Consider the following 26,299-nt stretch of genomic DNA (forward strand, 5'->3'; position numbering starts at 1 on the left):
AAAATAACTGTCCTCGTATGAGGTACGTTACTGTAGTCAAATCATAGCAAATTACCAAAATAATATCCTTCCATAAAGAAATAAATCATGCGTACCAACTTCAAAGAAACTGATTCACTTACCACTGCAGAAGTTCATGAAACAACTTTTATGCAAATGGCATTTAACAGGGGACAGATGCACAAACTCAGTACAATAAACAGTAATGAACATATAGAGCTGGTAATCTCTTGCTGAGATTTTGACAAAAGTAAGCAACGCAAAGAGGACTTGGTAAACAAACAAACATTCAGCTGTGCTAACTAAGGTGATCACCAGGATTTTCAAGTTTTAATCTGGATCTTTGTTTAAATTGTGTGGAAGGATTTCTGTAGAAGGATTATGGCACCATCAGCTATATGACAGATGCTAACCCCCACATTTAATAATAATAATAATAATTAAAGAAAAGAAAAAAAAAAAAGACCAACCTAAGAGCTGACAAACTGGTAGATTTGGCATGATCAAATTGGAAAATACTACCTGAATATGTGTTGGAAAGTCATGTTTTAGACAATTGCAGCTAAATAGCCAATTGTTGCTTAGAATAAAGTTCTAGCTTCTCGGAGGCAACATGATCTTATGATTGTGATAAGTGTATGCTGATAGCTTCAGTCCACAATCTGATTGAGTCTCTTCAGGGAAGGATAAACAGTGTAATCATTTGAATGCCAGGAGGGGGCCGAGCACATAGACCACCCCTCTTTACACCTCGCTTCCTGAGGAGGTAAGAGCCATGTCACCAACCAATTAAATAGCTAATGTATAAACTACTGTCGATGAGCAGGCATCAGTCCAGAACTAAAGTGCTGCAAATGAAATGAAATTATGGTATGATAGTAAAAATTTCCGCTGGTTTGCTGCTGGATTGAATCCAGAGTGATATAGTCTGTTTTGTCTTGTCAAAGTCCGTCCAATTGTCTCAGTGCGAGGGAAGACTCCAATTCCCATGGTTCCATGGGGTTATTCACATCACACCAGAAGGCAGGAGGCAAAACTCTTGAGGATGGAGCCCGTGCAGGTTGAAATATCCCAATATTAGATAGAGGAATGATGAGATCCAGGTGGGAATGCAAGCAGCCTGGTTCGACAAGCTCCATCCCTCAGCCACACAGTCAAATTTCTAATTAGTCTATCTGTGGTTAGAGAGGAAGCAGGGGAATTCAACCTCCATTTTTGAGTCATTTAAGTGCCTTTCATGAAGGTAAGATGAGTCCTGTGACACAGTCAAACATGTGGTCAAAGTCCCATGGTCAGTCCAGTGCTTAGCTTAGATCATTCTTCTCCGTGTCTGTGTGGAAAGGAAGGGGTCGGCAACTAGGTTGATGTCCGTCTGTCTTGAGTCATTAATGCTTCAGACAAGCAGTGCAGTCCAAATACTCTCACTGACTCCGAGATAGCGCCTGCCATCTGACGGGATGAAAGGGGAGGGACTTCTCATCTTGGATGAGCAGAGGAGGAATTCCAAAAAGTCATACAGGGAGGGCGTTGCCAGGACAATCTGTTAGTGAGCGATACTGGAGCATGAGCAGGTAAATAGGAGTTCAGATGCAAAAGAAGTCAGCACAAAACAGAATAAGTGAAACCTTCACAAACTGGCTGACAAGACTGCAGAAACTGACCCATGTTGAACGTACACACAGACGTGTGCTCCTTTAACGTTATACTCTTAATAATCACGATAATGATTAAATCCGCTTCTCTGACAGCGAGTAGAGGAGGAGGAGAGTAGGCCGAGGGTTGTTTTAACCCCGGGTCTTGGCTGTGGGCAGAGACTGAGAGAGGTGAAGGTAGGTGAGGATGAAGGTGGAGCATGATGTGAGGAAGGATTCATCATTATAGCTGGAAGCCCTCCATTGGTGCCTCGCACTGCTGGAAGAGGAACTGCTGCTGCTGCAGGTCGACGGCCGGAGCCAGAGAGGGGTCCTCATCTTCAGTGTTGAAGTAGCGCTCGATCAGGTCAAAGGCTTTCTGGTAGATCTCCTGGTTCTCATGGCCCTGCAGGAATTCCAGCTTGTCCAAACCTGAGAATAGGAATATTAGAGCTGAAATTACTGATCTGTTGTCTGTACTTTCCCCAGTCCAAAATGACAAATATTTTCTTATTTCAGCTTCTTCTGTTTCTTTGACATTTATAAATACAAAACTGAAAATATTTTGGTTTTGTACTGATAGCAGAAACAAAATAATACAAATCAATCCTCTGAGCCAGCGGAACGATGATAAAATTTGTTAGTCGGGGCCAAAAGCTATCTGAATGTTTTACAATAAACTTTTAATAAAATATTCTTTTTTTTAATTCAAATATTAATCTATTAATCAAAACATAAGATGTATGATACCTTTTTGTTTTAAAAGGAAAAACGTGAATGTACATCCATCACACATTGTAATGGGTGGAAGCTACCGACACCAAACTGGTTAATTCATTATTTGATAAGCAAGAAAGACTTGTTGTGAAGGGTGCGATTGTCTTATGAGAGGCAGCAATGTTGCTCTGAAGTGTGTGAAAACATTCAATTGTATGAACTATTAATACTTCTACTAATTGCCTGTATTTTCTGGCGACTACTTCACAACTTTGTATCGAAAACGTAAACGAGAACAATTCTAATTTTATGTAATAATTTTAATACTGAGTGCACTTACCATAGGCCTCTTCGATGAGTGCACAGTAAGGGTTGATGCCTCCTCCCCTTTTGGCCTCCAGTTCTCCCAGTCGCAGGATGTTCTCCAGACCATTTAGAGCCACTTGAACAATTTTGGAATCCATGAGTGTGAGCAGGTCACAAAGAGGTTTTATACAGCCGAGGTCCACTAGATGCCTGCAGGTGGCAGCACACACACACAGATACACAAATTAACTTGCATGACTAATGCAAAACAAACAATTGGATAAACTGTGGATTTAAAGATTTATTTATTCTAAAATATAAACATCAAAGGCTTAGAGAAACTCTATCCGTGGGCAAGAATCAATGGAGCAAACATGTTTTTTTATGAGCATCAATACTGATAAAATAGGACCCAAACACTGGGAGCGTATTTTTTTTTTGTTGGTTTTATGTATTAATTTCCATTCTTAAGGCATTAGAAAAACCTAAACCACATTTTAATGGATACACATTGGCTGTATATACAGTAGTATGTAAACCTTCAGCAAAGTCTTACCTAATCTGCTCTGCAGAGCCCCCCGAGGTAGCGTTGGTGATGGCCCATGCAGCCTCTTTCCTTGTGCGAAATTCTGCTACTTGCAGGATAGAGATGAGAGGGGGCAGCAGACCCGCATCGATCACCATCTGTGAACAGAAAAAATGAACCATTTTTTAAGAACTCAAATATCCAACTTTATGAAGAAAAAGAAAAAAATGTCACACGTGCAAGCACACCTGTATTTGTGCTCGATTCCCTGCAGTGATGTTTGAGATGGTCCAACAGGCCTCCTTCTTGATAGATTCCTTGGGGCTGCTCAGAAGGTGAAGCAGGGACTGCAGTGCTGAACAGTTCAGAATCACCTTCAAACATACAAATGACAAACAAATTCAGAATCTCATTCCTTCAACACAAACATCACTCGGTTTGTGTAGATGCTTCTATTACCTGTGTTTGCCGATCATCTCCAGTGACTATGTTTCCAACGGCCCGGAGAGCAGGAGATACCACCTTATAATCGGTGTGCCTGCAAGAAAAAAAGAATCGTTGCTAGTGATCACTCTGACGTTATTTCCCAAGTTTGATGCAGCTAGAGAAACATTAGTTAAACTGAAAAGCAGTCACTGAAATATTGTTAAACACACACGTCATTATAGTAACTGAGGTATTACTGGTTGCCTGTTTACTGTCATTAAACTGGAGATTTATATGTTTCTCTAACAACAAATATCTCAGGACAATCATCTCTCAGTATTATAAGTGCATGCGTTTAATGTCTCACATCAGTAATTCAACCAGCCTGCGACAGACTCCCGAGTCAATAACAGCCTGGATTTTGTCATTGGGGCCATCGGATAGGTAGGAGAGCGCCCAGCATGCATCAGCTAGAATGTCTGTGTCGTTGACAAACAGCAGCCAAGACAACACACTGAGACATGGGGACACCTAGAGGACACAATGAAACAGAGAGAGAACACAGTTGTGAGTTCAGTGAGCAAAAGTGTTTTTTACTTCATATATACACAGCTTGTTGTCATTTACAGGTTGTGACCTTTAAAGGAGATACATGCGCTACACTGGCAACATGAGAGGTGTGCAGTTGCCATGGTGATAAGTTTATATGGCAAATTACCTTTGAGAAGTCTGGAGGTGGGTTCTTTCCTCTGCAAAGGTTTGAGAGCGCCCACACTGCATTCCTCATCATCGTTAGACGATTCTGCTTGGCCAACAACCTGCAAGAGGGATTTTACTGAGTATAACTGTTATTCCAAGCACAACAACAGTATTTAGAGGATGACAATATTACCCCGAGTTACTACTTACTGCACCAGGGAAGGCAGAATGTTGCAGTCAATGACAAAGTCTCTGCATTCTGTGCTATCACCCGCTATGTTTCCCAAGGCCCACACTGCCTGAGGTGTAAATCAATTATTCAAGTTAGACAGTAGTAAATAAATAAATGTAAACTATTCAATAACAGGACAATTCTTAAAGTCATTGAGGCAGACTGCTGGAAAACAATTAGCTGACAGAAGACAGTGAACACGATGGAAGTGTGAAAACGTTTACCTGTTCCTGTACGTCTTCAAAATCCGAGCTAAGCATCTCTATGAATATGGGCACTGCTCCTGCCTGGATTACAACCCGTGTCTGGTGGGATGTACCTGAAGCGATGTTGGTCAACACCCAAGCAGCTTCGAACTGAGACAAAATACAAAATATGTAAAAAAAAAAAGTTGTTGCACCATTCATGAAATGTGCAGTATCTAAAAGATAAAAAAACAAACAAGTCAGGACAGGAAGAGCAAATCAACTAACGAGAAAAAACTAAACAAAACGATGCTGCCTCATGCCTCTCGTACTATTAAAAGCGAAGTGTACCTGCAATGTGCAGTTTTCTCTCCTCTTCAGGAACTCAACAAAACGCTCCACCACCCCTTGAGTGGCAATGACTTCATCAATAGGTGGGTTGGGCTCTGTATGGAACGTAAATGATCATTTATTGATTTGGATTATTACCTAAAGGGATAAGGAATACTGCTGAGTTAATGACGAGTTAAAGTAGCCGAGTTTGAACATCACCTGTATCTCTAAAAGTGTGCATGAAACAATGCAACACTGCTTATGTTGAGGGGATTCAGTGATCATGCAGGACTTAAAAATACCGTGTTCTCTGCTGAATAAAGTCCGCTTTTATGAACAGTGAAAACATGCGTATATAAGGAATGACACACTCAAGGACTTGTACCTTTAGAAAGAAGCTTCCGAAAGCGCTGAGTGCCTATTAGCTGCTGCTCAGGAGCACTGGAGAAGATCATCTGGATCATGTCTTCAGAAATCACCCCACCCTGTATGGCACGGTGACAAGAAATGCTGTCGCATCTGATCTGATCCACAGCAGAAAATGATGATATTGCATATCAAAGGAAAACAGGATTCTTTCATAAATGTCATCTCACCATAAGTGGGTCCATGTTGTTAGCCTGGGATTCCAGGTAGCCACTATCTGCCATTCCATCGTCCTCCAAGATGCCATCTTCCCCCACAGTGGCAACATTTCTCCTTTTGAAAAGCTGCAACAGAATAGCATTTAAGAAAACTATTATGATATTTCAAAGCTGAATTCTCAATGTTACATGAGTAAGAAGGCATAATTTCAGGATTAGTACTGCTGTTACTTCACTTTCATATTCCACACTCTGCTTACTTGTTCGTCCTTTTTCTGTTTGCGAAGCTGCAGGCCTTCCTCTTCCCTCCTTCTTCTCATCTCATCTGTGTTGAGAGACTTGTTCTTGTAGCTCTTGAGGCGTGCATTGTCCTTACCTTGACTCATTGTGCAGCCTGAGGAGATACAAAAATCTGTGATTGTGACAGACTTTAATATCGATTGGCGCAATTATTTGAAAATAACATATCTTATACAGAGTGAAATATCTCATTTCGATCCAAATAGTGAAACAACGCATGCGAAATGATAATTGCACCGCTAAGCTTGACAATAACCAACCAAAGTATCAAAGTTTATGGTAAAACTTTAGCTGCCGCTTACATAGCTAACGGGGTATCATTCCTCTCTACAAAGATTGCTTAAACTAGGGGGAATCTGATGATAGCTAGCTAGCAAGTTAGCATTATGTGACTTTACGTTGTAGGATTACTAAGAAATCAAATATATCATCATCCACGAATCTGGAGTAAAGCTTCCAACGATATATTCCCATTTCTGGATAACACATGGCAAAACTAAATTTATGAAACGCATGTCCACACTCGGTCAGCTTGCTAATGTCACAGGCGTTGTTAGCCTCCTCTCCGACTGAAAGCTAGCTGACACACAGTGGCTAGCTGAATGTTAGCTTAGCTCGAGACCCTGCGTAAACGAAAGCTCACGCGACAGCCCAACGTTTCCCGAAAGCTTTTGACTTTTCAAACGAAGTCTACCTTGTAGTTAGAAAGAGTTGCCAAACATAAATAGCTAACAATCTATACATTTTTAGAAATTTGACCTGTCAGATTGGGCTCCTTAATCCCCTTTTTCGTTAGGCCACCGTTTCTTCAGCCGTCGCCGGTATGACACTGCGCATGCGTAATATTAAACGCACCCTGAGGCTCCCCTCGCACTCCTCTAGCTCCACCCACTCTACACTTACCCTTTGTAAATAATAAGGAAATCGGGAGATCGTACTCAGATTCGCAATGTACCTGTGCGGTTGTTAAAAGAGTACTTTTAACTTCAAGGAGGAATACGGGCAGCCGTCTGCTTTATGAACTTGAGGCCCGACAGTGCAGGTGTGAGGTTAAATGTGACACTGTTTTGAAGTGGACCAGACACTTCGGCACCTGCGGCCATCAGACGATCTGAACAAGACGCACAATGACTAATAATAGGCTCTATACTCTCAGACACATGTTAACGCACATCATCGTCATCATCACCCCCCCCCCCCCCCTCCCTCCTACACACATACACACACGCACACACACGTACACGCACGGCACGCACACATCCAGCTGAAATACTAAGACAAACACACAAATGGACTAGTTGGCATTGTAACAGTGATAACACTTCGTTCCTTTAAATCATGTGTGCTCTTAAAAACAACAAAAAACTAGAATGATAACACAATTTTAGCTACTTCTTTAATAATAAACCAACAAGCATAATACATTTAAAACAAACACACCAAGAGAAGGGCCAAACAAAGAAGTTCAGCAAAGTTTAGGCCATTTACCTGTTGCTCATCTAATAAAAAAAAACCCCTGTAATTATTTATTCACGTTTGTCCCTTAAATATATTAAAAAATAAGAGAGTAAACCTCCACGTGGAAAGGATCACATTTAGATAGATCGAATAAACGAAAAGATAAAAATGCTGAAATGTTGACACATGGGTTCTGAGTATATGAACATGGCAGTAGTCTTCAATAATGATTAGCCTACGCATTTACCCAGTTTTATGTCTTCATCATTTGAAAATAATCTAGGCCTGTTAAATTGTGCGCGCGTGTGCCGGGGTGCGACATAAGGTCTTAGATTAAAGGTAAACATTCAGACGGGAAGAAAGCACCTGCTATCGATCGAAAGCATGTAAACACTGTTGCAATTTAAAGCAATTTCCAGCCGTCTATAAGTACTAGATCCTCCAGCACAATGTCAGTGCGATTTTTTTTCTCTCTCAAAAACGTCCACAATGGAAAGGGTCGATGTCCAGAGCCCGATTATCTACAAAGGGAGCAGCTTTGACATGTGGCACGACTACATGAACCTGAACAGACTGTTGGAGAGGCTGTGCGACCGGCGCGAGGTGGACCGCGAAGACCCCGCAAAGCCAAAGAAGGTGCAGCCGGAGCAGTGGAGCCACATGCAGTCCTCACCGGAGGAGGCGAACGGCAAACACTCCTGGGAGAGCAGCTCGGCCAGCAGCCTGTCGGACACAAGCTGCAGCGGGACAACGACGACCTCCTGCCGCTTCTGCAAGCAGAACGGGGAGTCTGCGCGGGTGTACCGGTCCCACACGCTCAGATCGGACGATGGGAAAGTCACCTGCCCCATCCTCCGGAGCTACACCTGTCCCATCTGTGAAGCCACCGGGGACTACGCTCACACACGTAAGTACTGCCCGCAGCGGCAGGAGGCTGCGAGGATGCTGCCCGGGTTCAAGTTCTGGTAACCGATGATGGACTGTGATGAGACTGAAAATGACTGTACATAATTCCTAAAGAATGTTAAGGAAATGCGTTAACTTGGTCTGACTGCCAACTCTGGATGAGACTGTTTGTAAATGTTTTGGCCGCGCGTTCATGTTTACACAGACTGTTTCCGTTGAGAAGCTGGTTCATGTTTGACTTGAAATGCAAGTTTGAGCACCTTTCTGCTGCAAACGGATGCGTCCGCAGCCTTCAACATGGTCCTGTTAAAGAAGGAATGACCCATCCCCGAGAACTGGCGTTTAACAGTGTTTTTCTTATGTTGTCACTGTTTGCAGTGTTTACGAGCAGAACGCCAGAAAACTATGACTCTCTTGTTGGACTGTAAAAATGATAATAAATAGTTTAAAAAATGCCATTTCTGTTAGCCTACTTGTTTTATTCGTTTTTGTTGTTATTTTAACTAATCCTCAACATTTTGTGGTGATTTTCACAAAGCTTCCTGCCATTTTCTATGGAAACATTTCATTAGTGGTGTATTAACATTTCCCAAGACTCATGGTTTTATAACAGAGAAAATGGAAACAGCTCTGAGTATGATATGACTCAACAGAGACAGACTTAGTCACACTTTCTCGTTAATGTTGCAGAAAGCACATTCAAATGCCAGTTAGTTCGTTATGTCAGGCTGCTAAAGAGGTTTTGACATAAATCAGATGGTGTAGAAAAAATAGAAGAAAAAAATTCAACTCAGTCATGCACCTCTTCTGTGAAAAAGTTGATTAAAATGACTGCTTAGATTAGTCCTACACTTGGAGTTTTGTTTTTTTATCACCTGTAAAACAATCTCAAAAGTATAACAAATAAAAGACATGTTGGAATAGATTACCTGAAAACGACAGCTGTCAAATATATTGCACTTCAACAAGGAATTCATGAGAAAACATTCCAATTTCAACCTGAATGTATCTGTAATCTCTGTGGTACGCGCATAGTCAACAACTGAAAACAAAGTTTATATAGAAACATAATAACTTCTAAAAACCCTACAGCAACAAGACTACTGTTCTGAGAAATCTCATTTAAATCTCTTAAATGAACTAATTTTTGTTCTGTCAAAATGCAATCCCAGCCGTTCGGAGCAGGGCGTCACGGAGAACAAATGAACACGTGAGAGATGGAGAACTGAGTCAAACAAACTCAAGATAACAAAAAGGGACACAAAACGACTTTAGTTAGGCTCATAATGATCTGAAAAACACAAAAGGAACGACGAAGAACTAAAAAAAAATATCCACAAAGATATTCAAATGACCTGAAACGTCAAATCGGTGAAACTTTGTGTGACTCGCTTTAGTAGAAAGGGAGTGGGGCGTAGTAGGCGTATACGTGCTACAGGGATCGTCTGTATTACAACATAACCTTACTGCTCCCACGATTTAACATCTTTTATAACAATAGTCCACCCTTTCACTCAGTAAAATACACACAATCGGCTCTTTTCATTTATCTATAGAAGGACATTGATAAATTTCACCCTGCTGGCAGCAGATCAACATTTCATAACTGCGGAGCAGGTAGAAGCTGAGACAATTTATTGGCCAATCCCAACAGAGCAAACTCAGGTCACACCTGCGGGGGCAGGGCCAAAGAGCTATCATGAATGGGTGATAAAAAACAGTGTTACCAAAGAGAATACAGGGGCAAAGTCTTCCGATTCTTTATATTTATATAATCATTGAGAAATTGAGTTATGCAGCAGTCAATTGAGGTGACTGTTTTTTTTGCTTCCCTGAAAAAGTCGTAGGACGTCTCCTAACTGTGGTGATGTAAGTGAAAAACATGTACACGTGCTCGTGGCTCATAAAAGCAGTTGCACAACGAGTCACTTTAAATAAACGACACCCTTCCTCGACAGCAGTCTTTCAGTTTTCGGCTCTCTTCCAAGCACAACGACCAAACGGTAGGTCAGAGGCTTCTTTGTTCAGGCTGTTTTTGGTTCAGTTTGGGGTTGACATGCTATTTACGCTACCGGTGATTGTTTTCTTCCAACATCCTACTGTGTGGTGATTTTTTTTTTTTTTTAACTCTTCTGCTTTTAGATTCATCCACAATGGCAAAACACAACATTGGCCTCCTGATTGCCATGGTGCTGTCACTCATCGTCTTCATCATCACTATGGTATTCTCTGCTCTGGCTGCACCCGGAATATGTAAGTCTGACTTTTAAAAAGTAATGATTTAATATCTAAGTATAGGCGTTGTTTTTAAAAAATAAGAATCAGGTTTTTCATGAGAAAAATAGCAGGAATGATGTTGCATCCTTCGAACTTTTACAGAATCTTCATTAAATCTCTCATGTGCTCTCATTTCCTAATTTGTGCCCCACAGACCCATTTTTGTCCAGCACCGGCAACACTTCAGATGATTTTGTGACCCAGATCACACCATCAGGATGGACCTTCGCCATCTGGTCCATCATTTATATCTTTCTGGCGTTAGTGGTGGTGTACTTTCTCTCCGGCATCTGTAGGAAGTAAGAAGCAGCCCAATTAGAAATGAAATGAAAGTGTCTTAGCATGTATTTCGTTTGTTGAGCTGATTTGTGATCTGTCCACAGGAATGCATATGGTTACGTCTACTGCAGCCCTGCTATTTTGCCGCTTGGATTTTTTGGCTCTTGGTGCTTGAATCTGGCCCTCAATGTTGGATGGTTGTTCCTGTGGGACAGAAGGTGAGATGGGAATCTTTCTTTATGTCAACACCATTTTCAACTGCAGTCAGTTTGCATTTTATTTTATAGCTTTGACAAATTATTTTCAGTCAGTTAGTGTGCAAACATTTGCCTGAAACTGTTTGAGGGTTACTCACAGATGCATTCAAATTTAGTAGAAAGTAGCATAAAAAGTATTTTTTTTAGTTTTTTTTTTAAATAATTTCTGCAATGTGAAGGACGCTGGTTCTTTCATGTCAATTTTTGTTGCTACTTTTCTCATTATATGACAGCACATTTCACCAGAATAATTATTGATCATATATGTAAAGTGATAACATGATCCTGATTATGTGTAACGGTTAGTAGCCAACCCTGGTTACCTACAGCATGTTTCAGACATACAGCTAGCTCAGTATGGATCTGTGTCCTTTTTAAAAATGATAATTTTGTTATTTAAATAGGAATCTTTAGTTTAAAGGCTACTTTGAAAATCCTTTGTGGGGAGTTTTCCTATTAACAGCGGTGCATGCTGCATGGACCCCTGTGTGATTTAGGGCTCTGTGTGGCCATGAAGCTGATGTTGCAGGCACGAGGAGAAAAATACATGAGAAACATGTAGTTGTATGGCTGTTCACAAATGCACTTTGCTCTGTTTATCTTTCCCATCAAAGGTCCATGGTTGCTGCACTAGTTTTCCTCATCATAATTGCTTTGACTAACTACGCCATGATATTCTTCTCCTGCTATGGTCTAAAGAACTACGGGGCCTGGCTAAGCAAATACCATAAAGTAGACCTGTGGCTCCACCGTGTGTTGGTGAGTAAGGCAGCTGAAACAGTTTTGTGTCAAATCTGTTCTTTAGCGAAAGATATATCTCTGCATCTAAGTCTTCTCTTTTGTCTGCATTGCAGATTCAGAATGGAATTGCCATTTATGCAACCTGGACAACAATTGCATCCCACGTTAACCTGGCCATTGTGCTCGATTATGATGCCAACATGACCAGCACGGACGCTGGCACTGTCTCACTTTCCATCTTAACTGTCGTGGTGTTTGTGTGGTAAGTGCAAAAGAGAGGAACAGAATATTAAATGAAATATCAAAGTGAAGAACATACAAAGAAAGGTGTTTTCTCTATCACAGGTTTATCCTGGAGAACTCCATCCTCGACAAACACGTCAGGTTCATTCTCACCATCTACCCTGCTTTGATTTGGGCGCTGACGGGTGTATACACGAAAAACTACAACACCGCTGCTCCCACTCGCAACAACGTCTTCATTGGTGAGAAAACTGCACCTTCATCAATCTCAGCTATCCTCACTTTGTCTTCTTACAGCATACACACTAACGTCTCTATTCTCTTCTATTCAGCTGCGCTGTTGGCAATAGCCTGCGTTTTGTTTGCCGCACGTGTGGTTCTGGTCGTCTGGCGGCAGATCAAAAAGCCGCTTTACAGGGATGTAAACCCCGATGCCATGTCTCCGATGGAAATTGCAGACAAGCAGAAAATGATATTTAAGTGAGAGTGTTGATTTAATATGTTTCTGTTAAGCCTTTCAGTATCTTTGCAGTTACTTTGGCTCCTGTCTTATTATGCAGACACTGCTGGCACATGTTAAGCTAATCAAAAAGATATGAAGTTATTTGATAATGAAATCAATTTTAAATTCACATACTTACCTGACAACATTTATTCAACTACACTGTCGATATGAGTGAGCAGATCTTATTTAAGATGTATTTTTCTAAATGTAAATATGAGATATGTTGTTCTATCATTGTCATCCATTCTGATTTTGTTTTCTATGCTTTTTTTTAAAATAAATATTACTGTGACTCAGTTTTATGGTTTTTGGAATAATTTAACAGATTATAGCTGTACAACGAAAGAGTACAGAAAGCATAAATAAACCATATCTATGAGGAGAAACTACAGCTGCTCTCATTTAAAGAGAACTATAAAAAATGATATATATCTATAAAGGAAAGAGACTGATAAGGGATATCTGATGCATGTGCATTATACTGCAGATGTGAGCTCTACGATGTTCTGGAGTGCAGAATAGCTGAATTATGCAGTAGAATAATATAGAACAGGTGTTTTTTTTTTTGAGTGAGGATGGCTGATAGAATGGATCACTCTACAACTGCAGGTTGCAATAAAATCAGGCTACATTGTGTTGGCTATTGATAGATATAGATATGTATATCAATATATATGCATAGCTGTTTTTCGCACTACAATGTAACATTCTTGCCCCATCCTTAGCCTTGCAATGATGGCTTTGAACTTACCTCCTCATCGGTTGAGTTTTAAGCCTAAATCCATTTTCTAGTTCGTTGAGTATCTACCTCTAAGATTATCAGCAACACCCCAATAAATATATAAAGTGACAAATTACTAAAAAAAACACACACAGACATAAAATGTCTTCATATGGTATTGGGACACCAAAGTGGCATCATAACAGTTTCATGGCAAAAGTGGCTTGATTCTACAAGAACTCTGCTGAAGAGAATATTTGGTGACATTTAGTGTTTATATGATAACATGCTTATTTGGGCTTAAATCTGGTTACTGAGAATGCACAGGGGCATTTAATTCACATCATTCTCAACCCCATGTCCCTTAAGGCTAGCCTGGAATCTGTCACTCTCCGTCGCCTCCGTTTCCTTCTCCACTCCGCGTAATTACAGAAGTGGCTCGAGGTGTGCCAAAGCCGAGTCCCGCCCGCTTGTCATCTCCAATTATAGCCAGCCATAAAGGATAGACATAGGCTCTCAGACTGTGAGATTGCCAAGAATGTGATAACACAGGTAATGCAGGTAAAACTGCGTTTTTATTCGGTCGTCGTGGATAAAACGGAAGCTAAAGACATAAACAAGAAAAGACATAAAATATCTGTGGTAGGAATGATGGGATTCCTGCAAAACTCAAAATTGCACAGGTTGGGAAACAAATCATTATTCATTATGGGGAAACATCATGGACAATTTGAGACATATAATGAGGATAAAACTGCAAAATATCATCACAAGTTGTCAGACTTACAGAGAGAGAACAATTCTAAAGTAATGTAGAAGCAAGTATTTGATTTTAGTGAATTGAAAAAAAATGTTGCAAAGTAATGAACTGTCTAAGTTTTTGAGAAGAACTGGACTGTTAAAGAATATAGAATCTGAATATGACTTTGGTTTCTCTTTTCCCTATTGTTTGACTGTAAGCCAGTTGTAGCATATTACCCACTGTAGGAATAGCAAATGGCCCTGCAGTGGTGACTGGAATAATCATTACTCAAAGTTTGGAGTGCCACCGCTGCATGAAGTCCAGAAGAGGAAGACTGACCAGATCATAGACTTCCTATAAGTGATTTATTTGTGAGCTACTCTTGCTGAAAGTACTGTCATTAGAAGAGAAACATTCGCATGATAAAAAACAACACACAACAGTTTTGTTTTGACTTGGAATGATTCTTCCCTTTATAAGACAAAGAAAACCTAAACCACACTAGCAAGATGCCCTCACAAAATATAACACAGCTACTAGGCAAAAAAGGTAACGTTTGTCCTTTAATTGGTCACCCAGCTCTCGAACTGACTGATGATCGTGACTCTAAATGTGCAAGTATATTTCTCCTGTGTACAACCAGCAAGTCCTACGCAGCAGGTACTACAGGTTTCTCATGAGAAATGTATTTTTGGGAGTAAGTGTGGCGGCGTTGCCAAGTCTATGAGTGATGTATGGCGTTAAAAATGTGATATAATGTTTATATCACTGGCCCCATTATGTTCATTCACTGTGTGATTATTCCACACACTTTAAAGATACGAAAAGATCCAACACAGTATAGATAATCAGTGCCCCCGTTTTTGGTGTTGTTTTTAGTTATTCATAAGAAGAAACATTACAATAAGAAACAGGACATTCAAAATATGAGTGTCTTCAAACGGAAAATGTTTACAGAGAAACGTTAGTGTTTTATGGTCATCTGGGCTGGTGTAAAAATGTATAAATGAGATAAGAGAGGCACGTGGCGCTTAGATAGATCATAAACACCCTCTTACCTGAAAGCTGTTCTATAAAGCAGGTAGTACCCTGTCCCGTGGACAGTTACTCTTCCTCCTCACGTTACTGATTCAACTCTCATAAGAAGAACGAAAGAGAGGTATGCTGTGATTGATCTTATTGTTTCTTGATAGTGTTAACTCTGTCTTTGGTATAGTGCCAGCTTTTTAATGACATGGATAAACTGAAGGGGGAGTGAGTTACACAAGTGTTTTTTTTTTCTAAGCTTGAGTTTAAAAAGCTTGCCTATGATTAATCTTTTTTTTTTCTTTTAAGAATGAAAGGTTAGGATACAATTCATCAATATTTGAGTTAGAGATTAAATGCCTTTCTGAAGGACACCTCGGCATATTTTCTCGATCAAAACACAAATCATCCCAAAGGCACCAAAGATTTAATCAGCAAATATGGAACTGTACTGTGCGACAAATTCAGCTTAGATTTTTTTCCTCCTCCATTTTTTAAATATTTTTCATTGATTTCAGGAGACCACAATGGCAAAACACAGCTATGGGCGTCTTGCCGCCGTGATTGTGTCCGTTGTTGGCTTCGGAATAAGCCTGCTCTTCAACGGGTTGTCTGTAGTTGGACTTGGCAAGTCAATCTTTTTGCTAAATTAAAAGGATGTAAAGTAAACACAGTGAACATACACTTTAGGAAAATGCACACCTAACAAATATTAGTCTTACAGTCTGACTCAATATTTACATTTCTCTTTCCATAGGTCCCTATCAAACAACTACAGCCAATGTGTCTGCTGTGTTTGACACGGAGATCACGCCGGCAGGATGGACCTTTAACATCTGGGCTTTCATCTACGTCAAGCTGTCGGCAACGATGGTCTATATTGTGACGTGTCTTTTCAGAAAGTTAGGGCCGCTCTTTATATAGTCTCGTTCAACACTAAATACCTATGTTCCATAAATAGTTTTTACACTTGTTTTAGCACGAGATACTGTGCATTTTGCCATGACTGTGCTATCCACAACCTTTTAGGCCATTTAAACACTGTTCTACAGACTAACAGAAGCTCCTTTTCTTGTAGAAATGAATATGGATATATCTACTGTAGCCCTGCAGTATTGCCATATGGATTCTTCATTAGCTGGTGTTTGAATTTGTGTTTCAATATTGGCTGGCTTCTTGTATGGGACAGAGGGTGAGCATTTCAAGTGCCTTTTTATTGTTTTATTGTTTTAAGTGTTTTCATATTCAATTTAAATTAAGCAAGCACTGCTACAAGATAATAGTGTTTTACAGCATACTCACATCAAAAGATGCAACACAAGAGGTATAATTTTGTGATTTCTACTGTTTTCTTTTTCTGCAAGAATGATGATTCCTGCACTGGTTTTTCTCATTGTGGTCATCTGCACAAACTACTCAATGATAGGCTTCATCTGCCATGGACTTCATACTTATGGACCTTGGCTTAAGAAATACCACAGAGTAGACCTGTGGGTCACTCGCTTGTTGGTTAGTGTGTTTAATTTTGTTTAAGTGTTGTAGCGTGCTCTCAGGAAAGACAGAGCACAGAGATGTTTACATAAAGATCCAACCTTTCTTGACATCAAGAAACGTACCCTCTTTACGACCCTCTCAACGGATCAGCTCAAAGGAGATAACGGAGCCAGATGTGAGACCAACTAAATGGGGTTCTTTGTTTCCGAGTCTTCTCTCCCCCAGACCAGCTACGAATAATAAATTATGTAGGACACCTCCTGATAAGAGAGCAGATGTAGCCTCAAATGTCCTGCTGGTCCAACCTGAAGGAATGCCACACTTCCCTATTTTCAGAGAGTGAAAATTCCACTATAAACCTCGCTTTCCGTAGACTGAAAGTGTGAAAATCATTACTGGACAAACCTACAGATCATTTTGAAACATTCGCCATTCTTGTACCTTCTTCAATTAGCAAATTATGAAAATTGGATTTAAAAGGGATCCCTCTCGTGGAGCCACAGTGCCCCCCAAAGGACATGGATAACGGACACTTTTCAATATGTCAGCCTAAACAACCATGGACAATTTCAACTACGGATGTTTAATGTTCTCATTATGTGCAATGCATAACCTAATAGGGTTTAATTCCACAGGTATTACTCAAACAGCTGCAGATCATTCTAAATTAACAGCAAGCAAAGTTGTCATTACCATTTTTGTCATGATAATATGAAGTATTGTATGCTAATAAGTGTTTCATGCTCATATTTGTGTTTATGCCTGCTTTTATGTGACATTATTGTCTGTTAAGAACACTATATTGTCTAAAATCACTGTCATATGGGTTAAATACGGTATAAGAAAGGAGCAGAATCCCCCCTTTTTGTCTCATGAATTCAGCATGGTCAACCCCCCTTTTTCCCTTGGGTCAAAAGCCAGCTGAACTCTGATTGGACGAAAGCTGACATGTGACCTCGAGTTTAAAACCCGAGCGCACCAGAGATTCTCCCTCTCATATCTACCATCTTCCCCCTCTTAGCTCGCTCTTACTGCTTACTCTCAAAATCCGCAACTCTGGGACCTCCCTGTGGTCCTCCAAGCCTTGACCACTCCCTTTGTCCCCTAAGCTTATGCTTACAATTTTTGACCTCTCTCTTGTCTTATCGCTTGCTCTTAGCTCAAGTCTTCTGTCCTCTCTCTATTTTACTCCGTAACTATTAATTCCCATTTTTTTTAGACTTCCTTTTTTTTATAAAGTCTGGTCCGATACACGCGAGTGTTTGCTAAATCACACCGCCCGGCCCAAGAAGAACAGCCGACTAAACGTCACCCAGCCGGTCACCAAGGAAACGTGGTCTCCAACAACGACGCCCAGCCGCTGGTAACCAAGGAAACGTGGTCTCCAACAACGACGCCCAGCCGCTGGTAACCAAGGAAACATGGTCTCCAAGGACTGACGCTCACCTTGTAAATAACCACGATACTCTACGACAAAGTAAGGTGCTGGTTTGAGATCTTTTGAAACCGTGGATAAAGTGAAAACTTTCTCTGGAAGCGACGAATGAACAGACCTACGCGGGCAGAAGACTGTTGGCACAATATCCGTGTTATGAACCAGATTTAGTCACATTTTTGATAGGTAACCCTGTTAATGGCCTGCTCCTTTCTTCCCTATTACCCTTTTTTTTGGTTTCCCCAATAATTCTAATTTCTGTCTCTTTATCAATTGTTTATACCCCTATATACCTGTGCAATGTTGAATAAATGTTTATGTTAAGCCACTTAAGAGTGTCACAGACAGTTACTAAAGCCGGTTACCAATCCAAATAGGACGCACGACTCAGAATGAGACTGATTCTTAAAATAACATACTAGGATTGCAAGATTTTAAACAGTCTTCCTCTTTGGACTGTAACGTAACAAATTAAAATAAAAGAGGTGGTGCCCTACTATTTTCGAGGTAAATATTAATTAATAACGTGTCAACGCTACATATATTTTGGTGCCGTCCGTGCGAGGCGATTTGTGAAGTAGCCGCGCTTAGCAAAACTGCCTGTGTGTGTGAGCATTGTTCTACAAACTGTTTGTTTCCTGCAGTTAAGAGTTAACGAAAGCAAAGATATAGAGCCGAATAACAAACTTTATGGACGCATAAACTTGTTGTTTGAATTGTTTTTGTAGTAAGAAAGTATTACAAAAACACAGAAACGGAACACGTCAGCGCTGCCTGAGTGTGCTTCCTCCTGAAGTAATTTTGCATGCAAGAGCTGTTAAAAAAAACGCTCAATTATATATGGCCAAGTGGGGATTAATGGTTGCGAGTATCCAACATTGATATAACCACTCTGAGAAACAGAGATAATTATCCGCGAGATTCCGGTGATCATCTGCTGAACTCAGGACTCCGTGCTGAAGCTAGTGTAGCTACATAGCCAGCAGCTGGTTTGTTTACAAACAGCCAGGAGATTAGAGGCGGCACGGCGAAGCTTCCCGTGACCGAAAAGTAACGTCTATACGGCGTGTGTATTATCACTTCCCGAAGAGAGGGTAGTTATAGTCAATTTTGAAGAGTTGAAGTGCCTAAAGGCAAGTCTGTTTTAACTTGGTGTTCGTAGAAGCACGAGCCCAATTGAGTCAGCACGTCGGCAGGAGCGCTGACGTGTTGGAAGCCCTTAAAAGCTTAAGGTGGAAAGTTGGAGACTGCCACGTCTCGCAAATGCTGCCTCTTCTGCAAAGCTGTTGATAAAAGCTGTGTTAGAAACCGCCGTGTTTCTCTTTGCTTGTGACATGAATGTTGTTTAAAAGCTTGGCGTGAGTCTGCTAAGCTAAAAATTTGCTGTGGGCTGAGAGCCACACAGCACTGACACTTCCTGAGTGGGAGGTGCCAAAGTCGTCAACATCTGACGTCAGCACTTTCTCACTCTTCCCCTGGAAGTCCGCTGCAAATAACGCAAGAACGAGCCTCAGCGTCATCTGCTGGTAGCTTGGTTAATTACAACAAAGTGAAGGAATTCTGGGAAATGGTGTTTGACTAACAAATCTGACCAGCGCCATTGTAACTTGTGGTGAAGTGATTGAATTGAAAAGCAATCACGTGGTTCACAACTAATTCCTGTACTAACAATGACTGTTTGCATAACTTGTTTAAGGGTTTAAGAGAAAAACGATTCTTAAATAAATAGGAAATTTAAAATCAGAAAACTCAACAGTAACTGATTTTTAAGGTTAAAAGAGAGTCAACCTAAAACGGTGGATTATATCCACAACTCCTAAATTGTGACACCCCAATCAGCAACCCCAAAATTAACATCATTAGAAAAGGAACGACACTTGGAAGAAGGAAAGAACTTATCAATAATTTGGCTTAATCAAGTAAGATAAATTTTATTAAGGAATACTTCTTTCTGAATTTTCTTTTGTTTGATTATTTCCATCTTGTTGTTAGTTAATTTTGTTTTAAGTTTAATTTCAAAAGCAATTTGGAATTAAATAATTTTAAGCGATAAACTTTTAAAACATTTTTTTTTTTTTTTTTTTTTGATCATTAATTTTAATTTTAATTTTTAATTATTTATTTTTTTTTTTATTTTATTAATTTTAAATTGAAAGAATTTTTTTTTTTTTTAATTTTTTTTCCTTTTCTTTTTCTTACTTTCCTTCCCTTCTTCCAGACACGCTAAACTTAGTCTATAACTTGCCTAACTGCTTACCACGGTTACGCCTAAACAAATAGATTAACAAAACTTTTCTCGACAAATCAACATGACTTCTGACACGTCCAGTCAGGACGATCCATTCGAAGCAATGGAAAACACCCTGATGGATTTGACTGAAGAGCTAATTCCAGGTTATGTCAACAAAATAACAGGCACTGACCCCAACGAGCTCGGGGCAATAGTGTCAGAACTTATTGCAGGAGTGGAAGCGAAGACGCCCAAAGACAAAACTTTAACAAAGTTATTGGGGAGCTTAGCTGTCGTCTTCTCCGCGCGATTCAAACATGCACATAAGGTGGTGGAGCAAGCCGCTGAAAAACTCAAAACTCGGTCGCAAACGATAACGCAATTACAGGAGGAAAAGAAATTCCTCCAACATAAATTAGAAGTCTCTGAAAGGACAGCAAGCCAGGCTGCCGACCAAATAGAGAAATTAACAACCCAGGTTGAACAATCAGACAGAGATATGAATCAACTAAAAGGGATAAACGGGGAGCTTGGGGAATCGCTCCAGCAGTGCCAACAAGAGTTGCTGGCTAACCAAGCTAAACTGGAAGAGGTTGATAAAGCCCATAAGGACTCGCAACAACCTCTCCACGATGCCCTGCAGACAGTGCAGGATTTGAACACTGAAGTCGCATCCTATGAGACGCATCTCAGTGCTAAACAAAAACAGATACAGCTTTTGCAGGAACACCTCGGCGAAGCTAAAGACAAAATCAATGAAGCGTATCAGCAAAACGAACGCCTAACAGCAGAGTTGATAAATGCAAAAAGAGATTTACGTCAGTCCTTGGAGGCTGAACGCAAACTGAAAATGCATGATCCCTCTCAACCAGAAAAGGAAGGCCGTTTTAGCTATAAGGGAGCCCAGGGGGAGTCGTTCTTTCCCCCAACAGGGCCAGCTACCCCAAATCCTTTCAGAGCCCACGGTGAGTCCCCAGAACCAACCAGACTGGATCAGTCGGTCCTTGCTCTGGGAAACCACACACCGTTGGGACCTTCTGACCGAGAATTAGACAAAATCGCTCGCAACGTGCCAAGGTTCGAACCCACTCCTGGGGGGCCGCACGACACCCGAGCTTACTTAAATGATATTGACTTCTATTTGCGTCGATTTCCAAACGCATCCATTACGGACAAAATCTACTTGATTAAAATCACGTCCAGCCGTGAAGTAAGTAGATTCATCGAACGTCAGCTCGATTACATCCAAAATGATTATGCACTTCTCTGTCAAACGATGGAGAAGGAATTTTCAGATGAGCTGTCTCAGTCTGGTCTAAGTACCGCCATGATGATTAAGCAGGGACGTAGTGAGCTGCCTCAGCAGTACTATTACCGTCTCCTCAAAGCTTATTTTGGCTCACGCAACGACAAGGGAATGGAGGAAGATATAAATTTCAAAACTCTCTTCATCCAAAATCTCCATCCCGTTACTAGTCACCACTTGGGGGTCATGGCTAATCCGCGAACAGCCACAATTGTGCAGCTCCGTGAGTGGGCCACTTTAGGTTTCCAGAAACACAGACAAGCTAAACAGCCAGAGCATAACACTGTTCTGACGCTGAACGCCGAACACCCACCTATGGAGCTCGAAGGAGCCCAAAGGGGTAAGGCAACTGGTCACGACACCCGACCACAGCGGTCTAGTGAGAGTCACAAGACATCACAGACTCAACCGTCTCATCCGAGAGACGGCTACTCGAAACCTCACTGGCCCAGTAAAGAGCGATCTTACTCACGTGTAGAACACAACGAACCTCCTTTTAACCCTCACAGAGGAAAGTTCTTCCCAAACCGGTTTCCCAAATACCCAGCTCGGGAGAATCAGGGTGACTATAAAAATAGGCCTCGGGACACACATCCACACACGGAATGGTCCAAATTATCCCAACAGGAATCGAATGATTCACACAAAAGGAGCAACAAAGACTCTCCAGGCATGAGATCTGAAAAGGAAAAAGAAGCCTTTGGTCTCAGCCAGGATGAGATAGACAATATTAAACGTTTGTTGCAAGAAATGAAAGAAAAGAAAGTTAACAAAAAGTCTGATCTTCTGTCTATAACCACTGTGACACAGAACCTGGCCCTGCCAGCTGATTCCCTTTCACAGCCAGAACGAGTAGCCGAGCCAACTCCAGAATCTGAGCTGGACCCACAACAGGCTCAAACAGAGTCACAAACTCCAGTGAACAGCACAGAAGAAGAGGCAAAAGATCCTCTCCCACCTAGCGCAGTCTTGGTTGTACAGCTGGATCAAAAAGAGATCTCCTCTGACCAGGATGCCTCTCTGATACAAGTTGAACCACCTGTACACCAATTTCTTTGCAACCTCTCTGAAAAGGGAGTCGCACGCAAGTTTTACATCTCACTAACCTTGGAAGATGTGCTGAGACATGAAGCTCTCCTCGACACTGCCGCGGATATAACTTTAATGTCTCTATCTCTTTTTAACAGACTTCGTAAGGCAGCAAACCACGGCAATAAAGAGTTAAAACTCCAACCTTGCTCTCTGGAGGTGCGCCCGTACGCCTCTAATAACACCACTCTATCAGCAGTATCTCTGATACAGCTGTCAATCGGACCAATGACTCTGATTCATCCTGTGTATGTGTCATCGCTTGAGTCCATTCCTTTGCTTGTCGGAAAAGATCTTCTGAACCGCTTTGAGCCTTTACTCGATTTCAAAAGATTGAAAGTGTGGGCACAGGTGCGAGAACCTCTGACGATTACTTTTCCGTACAATGAAGATTTTAGCTGCTATGCCATTGAAAGTGAAAAGCATAACTCTGTCCAACAGATAACTTCACTCGAGCCGTCTGAAATCGTAACACACGATGAGGTTGTCCACAGCAGTCCAGCCACTCAGGCCGACCCTGACAACCTGGTGACGCAGCTCGCGACACAGCGAGACACTTTCCTGTGTGCATTACAACCGTCAGCCACGCAGGACGAGTACTGTCCACAGGTGCTCGGAGGTCTTGAACTGCAAAAGTCGCAGATAGATGATGTGATTATAGCTTTATGGGCTGATAAATCCGCAATCAGTAAAGATCTATATGAGTCACTGGCACGACAAAACGCCAATCTCCGGATGGTGAAGAAGACCTTCCGTTTCCCATTAGATCCTACACCAACCACAACACTCACTGCCATGGGTGTTTGTGCTCTCACATTAAAGTGGAATAACAGAATGTTGATTCACACTTTTCTGGTTATTCCCGACCTTCCACACTCAGTGTACGTAGGAGGCGATATACTGGTGAGACTAGGAGTCCAAATTGACACAGTAAATAACATTCTGTGGTCACTAACAACCGTGCGTGATTCTTCTTATCTGCCTGACGCAGACAACCTGAAGTCAGGACAGACAATTCCAGAGGTATGTCAAGTAGCTAACTTCCAACATGCCACAATACCAGCACGCACGGCGAATGTCCCTCTCCAAATATGCATGCAACCAGGACAGAATCTTAACCACTCACAAGCTCTGTTTCAACCTTCGCCATTGTTCTTCGAACTTGGACTGTCCCTGGAAGCAACTCCTCTTTTGGGCCTAAATTCTAGGACCACATTCTTGCTGATCAACAACATCGGCGAGGAAGCCATACTGATCCCAAAAGGCACGCCACTGGGCTGGCTTATCAGTACTGACTTCCATGACTTTGAGCTGGGCATCCCAATACTGGGACAAATCCCAACTCCACTCTACCCAAAACATCAGACAACTCACGTTGTCTACACAAAGCCTTCAAGGGCGATCGCACTCTTTTCGGTCGTGACTCTCGACCAGAACTCAGTCAGTCGCATTGATCTTAGTCATGATGAACAAATGACACTTCACACGGTTGACGTCTTGGCGGTTACATCAACCCCAGACTCTCCCGACGCACAGGAAAAAGTAACAACAGGGCCATCCCCTAATGTTGCTGATCGAATCGAAGAAGTGGTAACGCAAGCTAACGCTCTCGTTAATGACGAGGAACGCGACAAGCTACGCCAAACCCTTCTCAAATATCAGGATTTTTTCTCACTTGATTCTTCGGATTGTGGGTTAACCACAATCCACTCAATGCGCATTCCTACTCCACCAGACGCACCGCCAACTTTTGTGCGTCAGTATAAGATTCCTCTAGCATCACAGGAGCCTATACAAGAAATAATAGACGACCTGTTGAAAAACGGGATCATTCGGCCTTGTAACAGCACTTACTCGGCACCGCTCTGGCCGGTCGTGAAACCCAATGGAAAATGGAGACTCACGATCGACTATCGAAAACTCAACCAACAGGTCCCTCTCTCGAGATGGCCAATGACTCAGCTTGAACAAGAACTTCCTCGCGTTAAAAATGCCAAATACTTCTCCACTCTAGACGTGGCGTCGGGTTTCTGGACCATTCCAGTACACGCTGAGGACCAACACAAGTTGGCATTCACGTTCGCTAACCGTCAATATACATTCACCAGGTGTCCTTTTGGCTACGCCAACTCACCTGCTGAATTCAACATATTTCTGAACAAAGCATGTCCTGATGCCGGCGAACGAGGTAACCTCATCTACGTCGATGACATCCTTCTCCGTAGCCCCAACCTGGATGCACACATTCAGGAAATCGACCATGTCCTGGGTCAACTCACCACTGCGGGTGCAAAAATATCACTCTCAAAATGTCAGTGGTGCAAAACCAAAGTAGACTACGTCGGTCTCCTAGTAGGACCAAGTGGTGTCGAGCCACAAGTTAACCGCATCCAGGGCATCAGTAACATCAAAGTTCCCTCAAACGTCTCTGAGCTCCGCAGCTTCTTAGGAGTCTGCAACTACTCTCGACAGTTCATTGAGAGCTATGCCGACATAGCAAAACCTCTAACGGAACTACTTAAAAAGGACACACCTTTTATCTGGGCTGAGCCACAACAAAAGGCCATGTCCACCTTAAAAGAAAAACTGTGCACAGCACCATGTTTAAACTACCCTAACTGCGACAAACCATTCCACCTCGAAGTGGGCTTCTCAACTCACTGTTTAAGCGCTGGTCTGTATCAGAAATACGACCAGGATAAGAGAGTAGTGGCGTACGCCAGTAAAACGCTAGCTATACCCGAGCTGAAATATTCTGACTGTGAAAAAGCTCTGCTTGCCACAGTTTGGGCAGTTAAACATTTCTCCAACTACCTTGGAGGCCAAAAGGTCATTGTAGAAACACAACACCAACCTACCACGTTCCTTAACAGCCAACGTATAAGGGATGGAGTTGTAACAAATGCCCGTGTGGCCTCATGGCTAATGGCTCTGCAAAGTTTCGACTTAGAAGTCCGCTACGCGCAGAACAAAAAGAGCCCTCTCGGCACCGATCTTGCTGCATGTCAGAACTGCACTGCAGATACACCTCCACTCTGCGCAATTACAGATAAACCCTCACCTGTAACCAACCCCCACCATCACTACTACGATGAAAACGTGTGTAAAAACATGACTACTGCGTATGTAGATGGGTGCTCTTTTCATCATAACACGGTTACACGAGCAGGTGCAGGCGTCGTTTGGCTCCAGAACAACCCCTATGAACCTCAAAGCTTCCAGCTTGGTTCACAGTCGTCCCAATACGCAGAAGTGGCAGGTGTCCTGATCACGGTACAACTCGCTGCAGAAAAAGGTGTGAAAGACTTATTGATTTGTACTGATTCTAACTACGCTCGTCTCAGTTTCTCTTGCCACCTTGCCACGTGGAAACGCAATGGTTTCCTGACTTCCAGCAGAAAACCTGTGAAAAATAAAGAATTGTTCCTGGCATGTAACCACGCCATTGAGTCCAACAACATGCAGATCTACTGGAAAAAGGTCAGAGGCCACTCACGTGTACCGGGGCAAGACAAAGAACTGAACGATCTAACTGATTCCTTGGCAAAACAGGGAGCGATGCATGGCATCCCCTGGTCACTGGATCCCTCGTGGCTAACCGCAGCCACCGCGGACTCCTCCGAACCACAGGTCTGTGTGGTGACGCGTTCC

General features: G+C 41.9%; 3 protein-coding genes across 3 annotated transcripts; 2 read left to right on the top strand and 1 right to left on the bottom strand.

The window, feature by feature from the left end:
• Positions 1-129: 129 nt before the first annotated feature.
• On the bottom strand, positions 130-6,802 carry kpna1 (karyopherin alpha 1 (importin alpha 5)). Its single transcript, XM_075453077.1, has 14 exons — positions 6,699-6,802; positions 5,900-6,033; positions 5,652-5,765; positions 5,441-5,540; positions 5,074-5,168; positions 4,762-4,893; positions 4,516-4,604; positions 4,325-4,424; positions 3,974-4,137; positions 3,640-3,718; positions 3,429-3,554; positions 3,211-3,338; positions 2,689-2,864; positions 130-2,063 (listed from the first exon to the last, which is right to left on the bottom strand). Exons 2-14 carry the CDS (start codon positions 6,023-6,025, stop codon positions 1,876-1,878), a joined length of 1,617 nt encoding a protein of 538 aa, XP_075309192.1. The 5' UTR covers positions 6,026-6,033; positions 6,699-6,802; the 3' UTR covers positions 130-1,875.
• A 1,084-nt stretch (positions 6,803-7,886) lies between these two features.
• On the top strand, positions 7,887-8,382 carry nanos2 (nanos homolog 2). Its single transcript, XM_075452744.1, has one exon. The coding sequence runs from the start codon at positions 7,887-7,889 to the stop codon at positions 8,364-8,366; it is 480 nt and encodes a 159-aa protein (XP_075308859.1). The 3' UTR covers positions 8,367-8,382.
• A 1,737-nt stretch (positions 8,383-10,119) lies between these two features.
• LOC142370187 (uncharacterized) lies at positions 10,120-12,818 on the top strand. Its single transcript, XM_075452641.1, has 8 exons — positions 10,120-10,306; positions 10,446-10,556; positions 10,735-10,879; positions 10,964-11,077; positions 11,731-11,875; positions 11,971-12,119; positions 12,203-12,342; positions 12,433-12,818. Exons 1-8 carry the CDS (start codon positions 10,186-10,188, stop codon positions 12,582-12,584), a joined length of 1,077 nt encoding a protein of 358 aa, XP_075308756.1. The 5' UTR covers positions 10,120-10,185; the 3' UTR covers positions 12,585-12,818.
• Positions 12,819-26,299: the final 13,481 nt, after the last annotated feature.

The sequence above is a fragment of the Odontesthes bonariensis genome, chromosome 20, assembly GCF_027942865.1.
Source record: "Odontesthes bonariensis isolate fOdoBon6 chromosome 20, fOdoBon6.hap1, whole genome shotgun sequence".
Lineage (NCBI taxonomy): Eukaryota > Metazoa > Chordata > Actinopteri > Atheriniformes > Atherinopsidae > Odontesthes > Odontesthes bonariensis.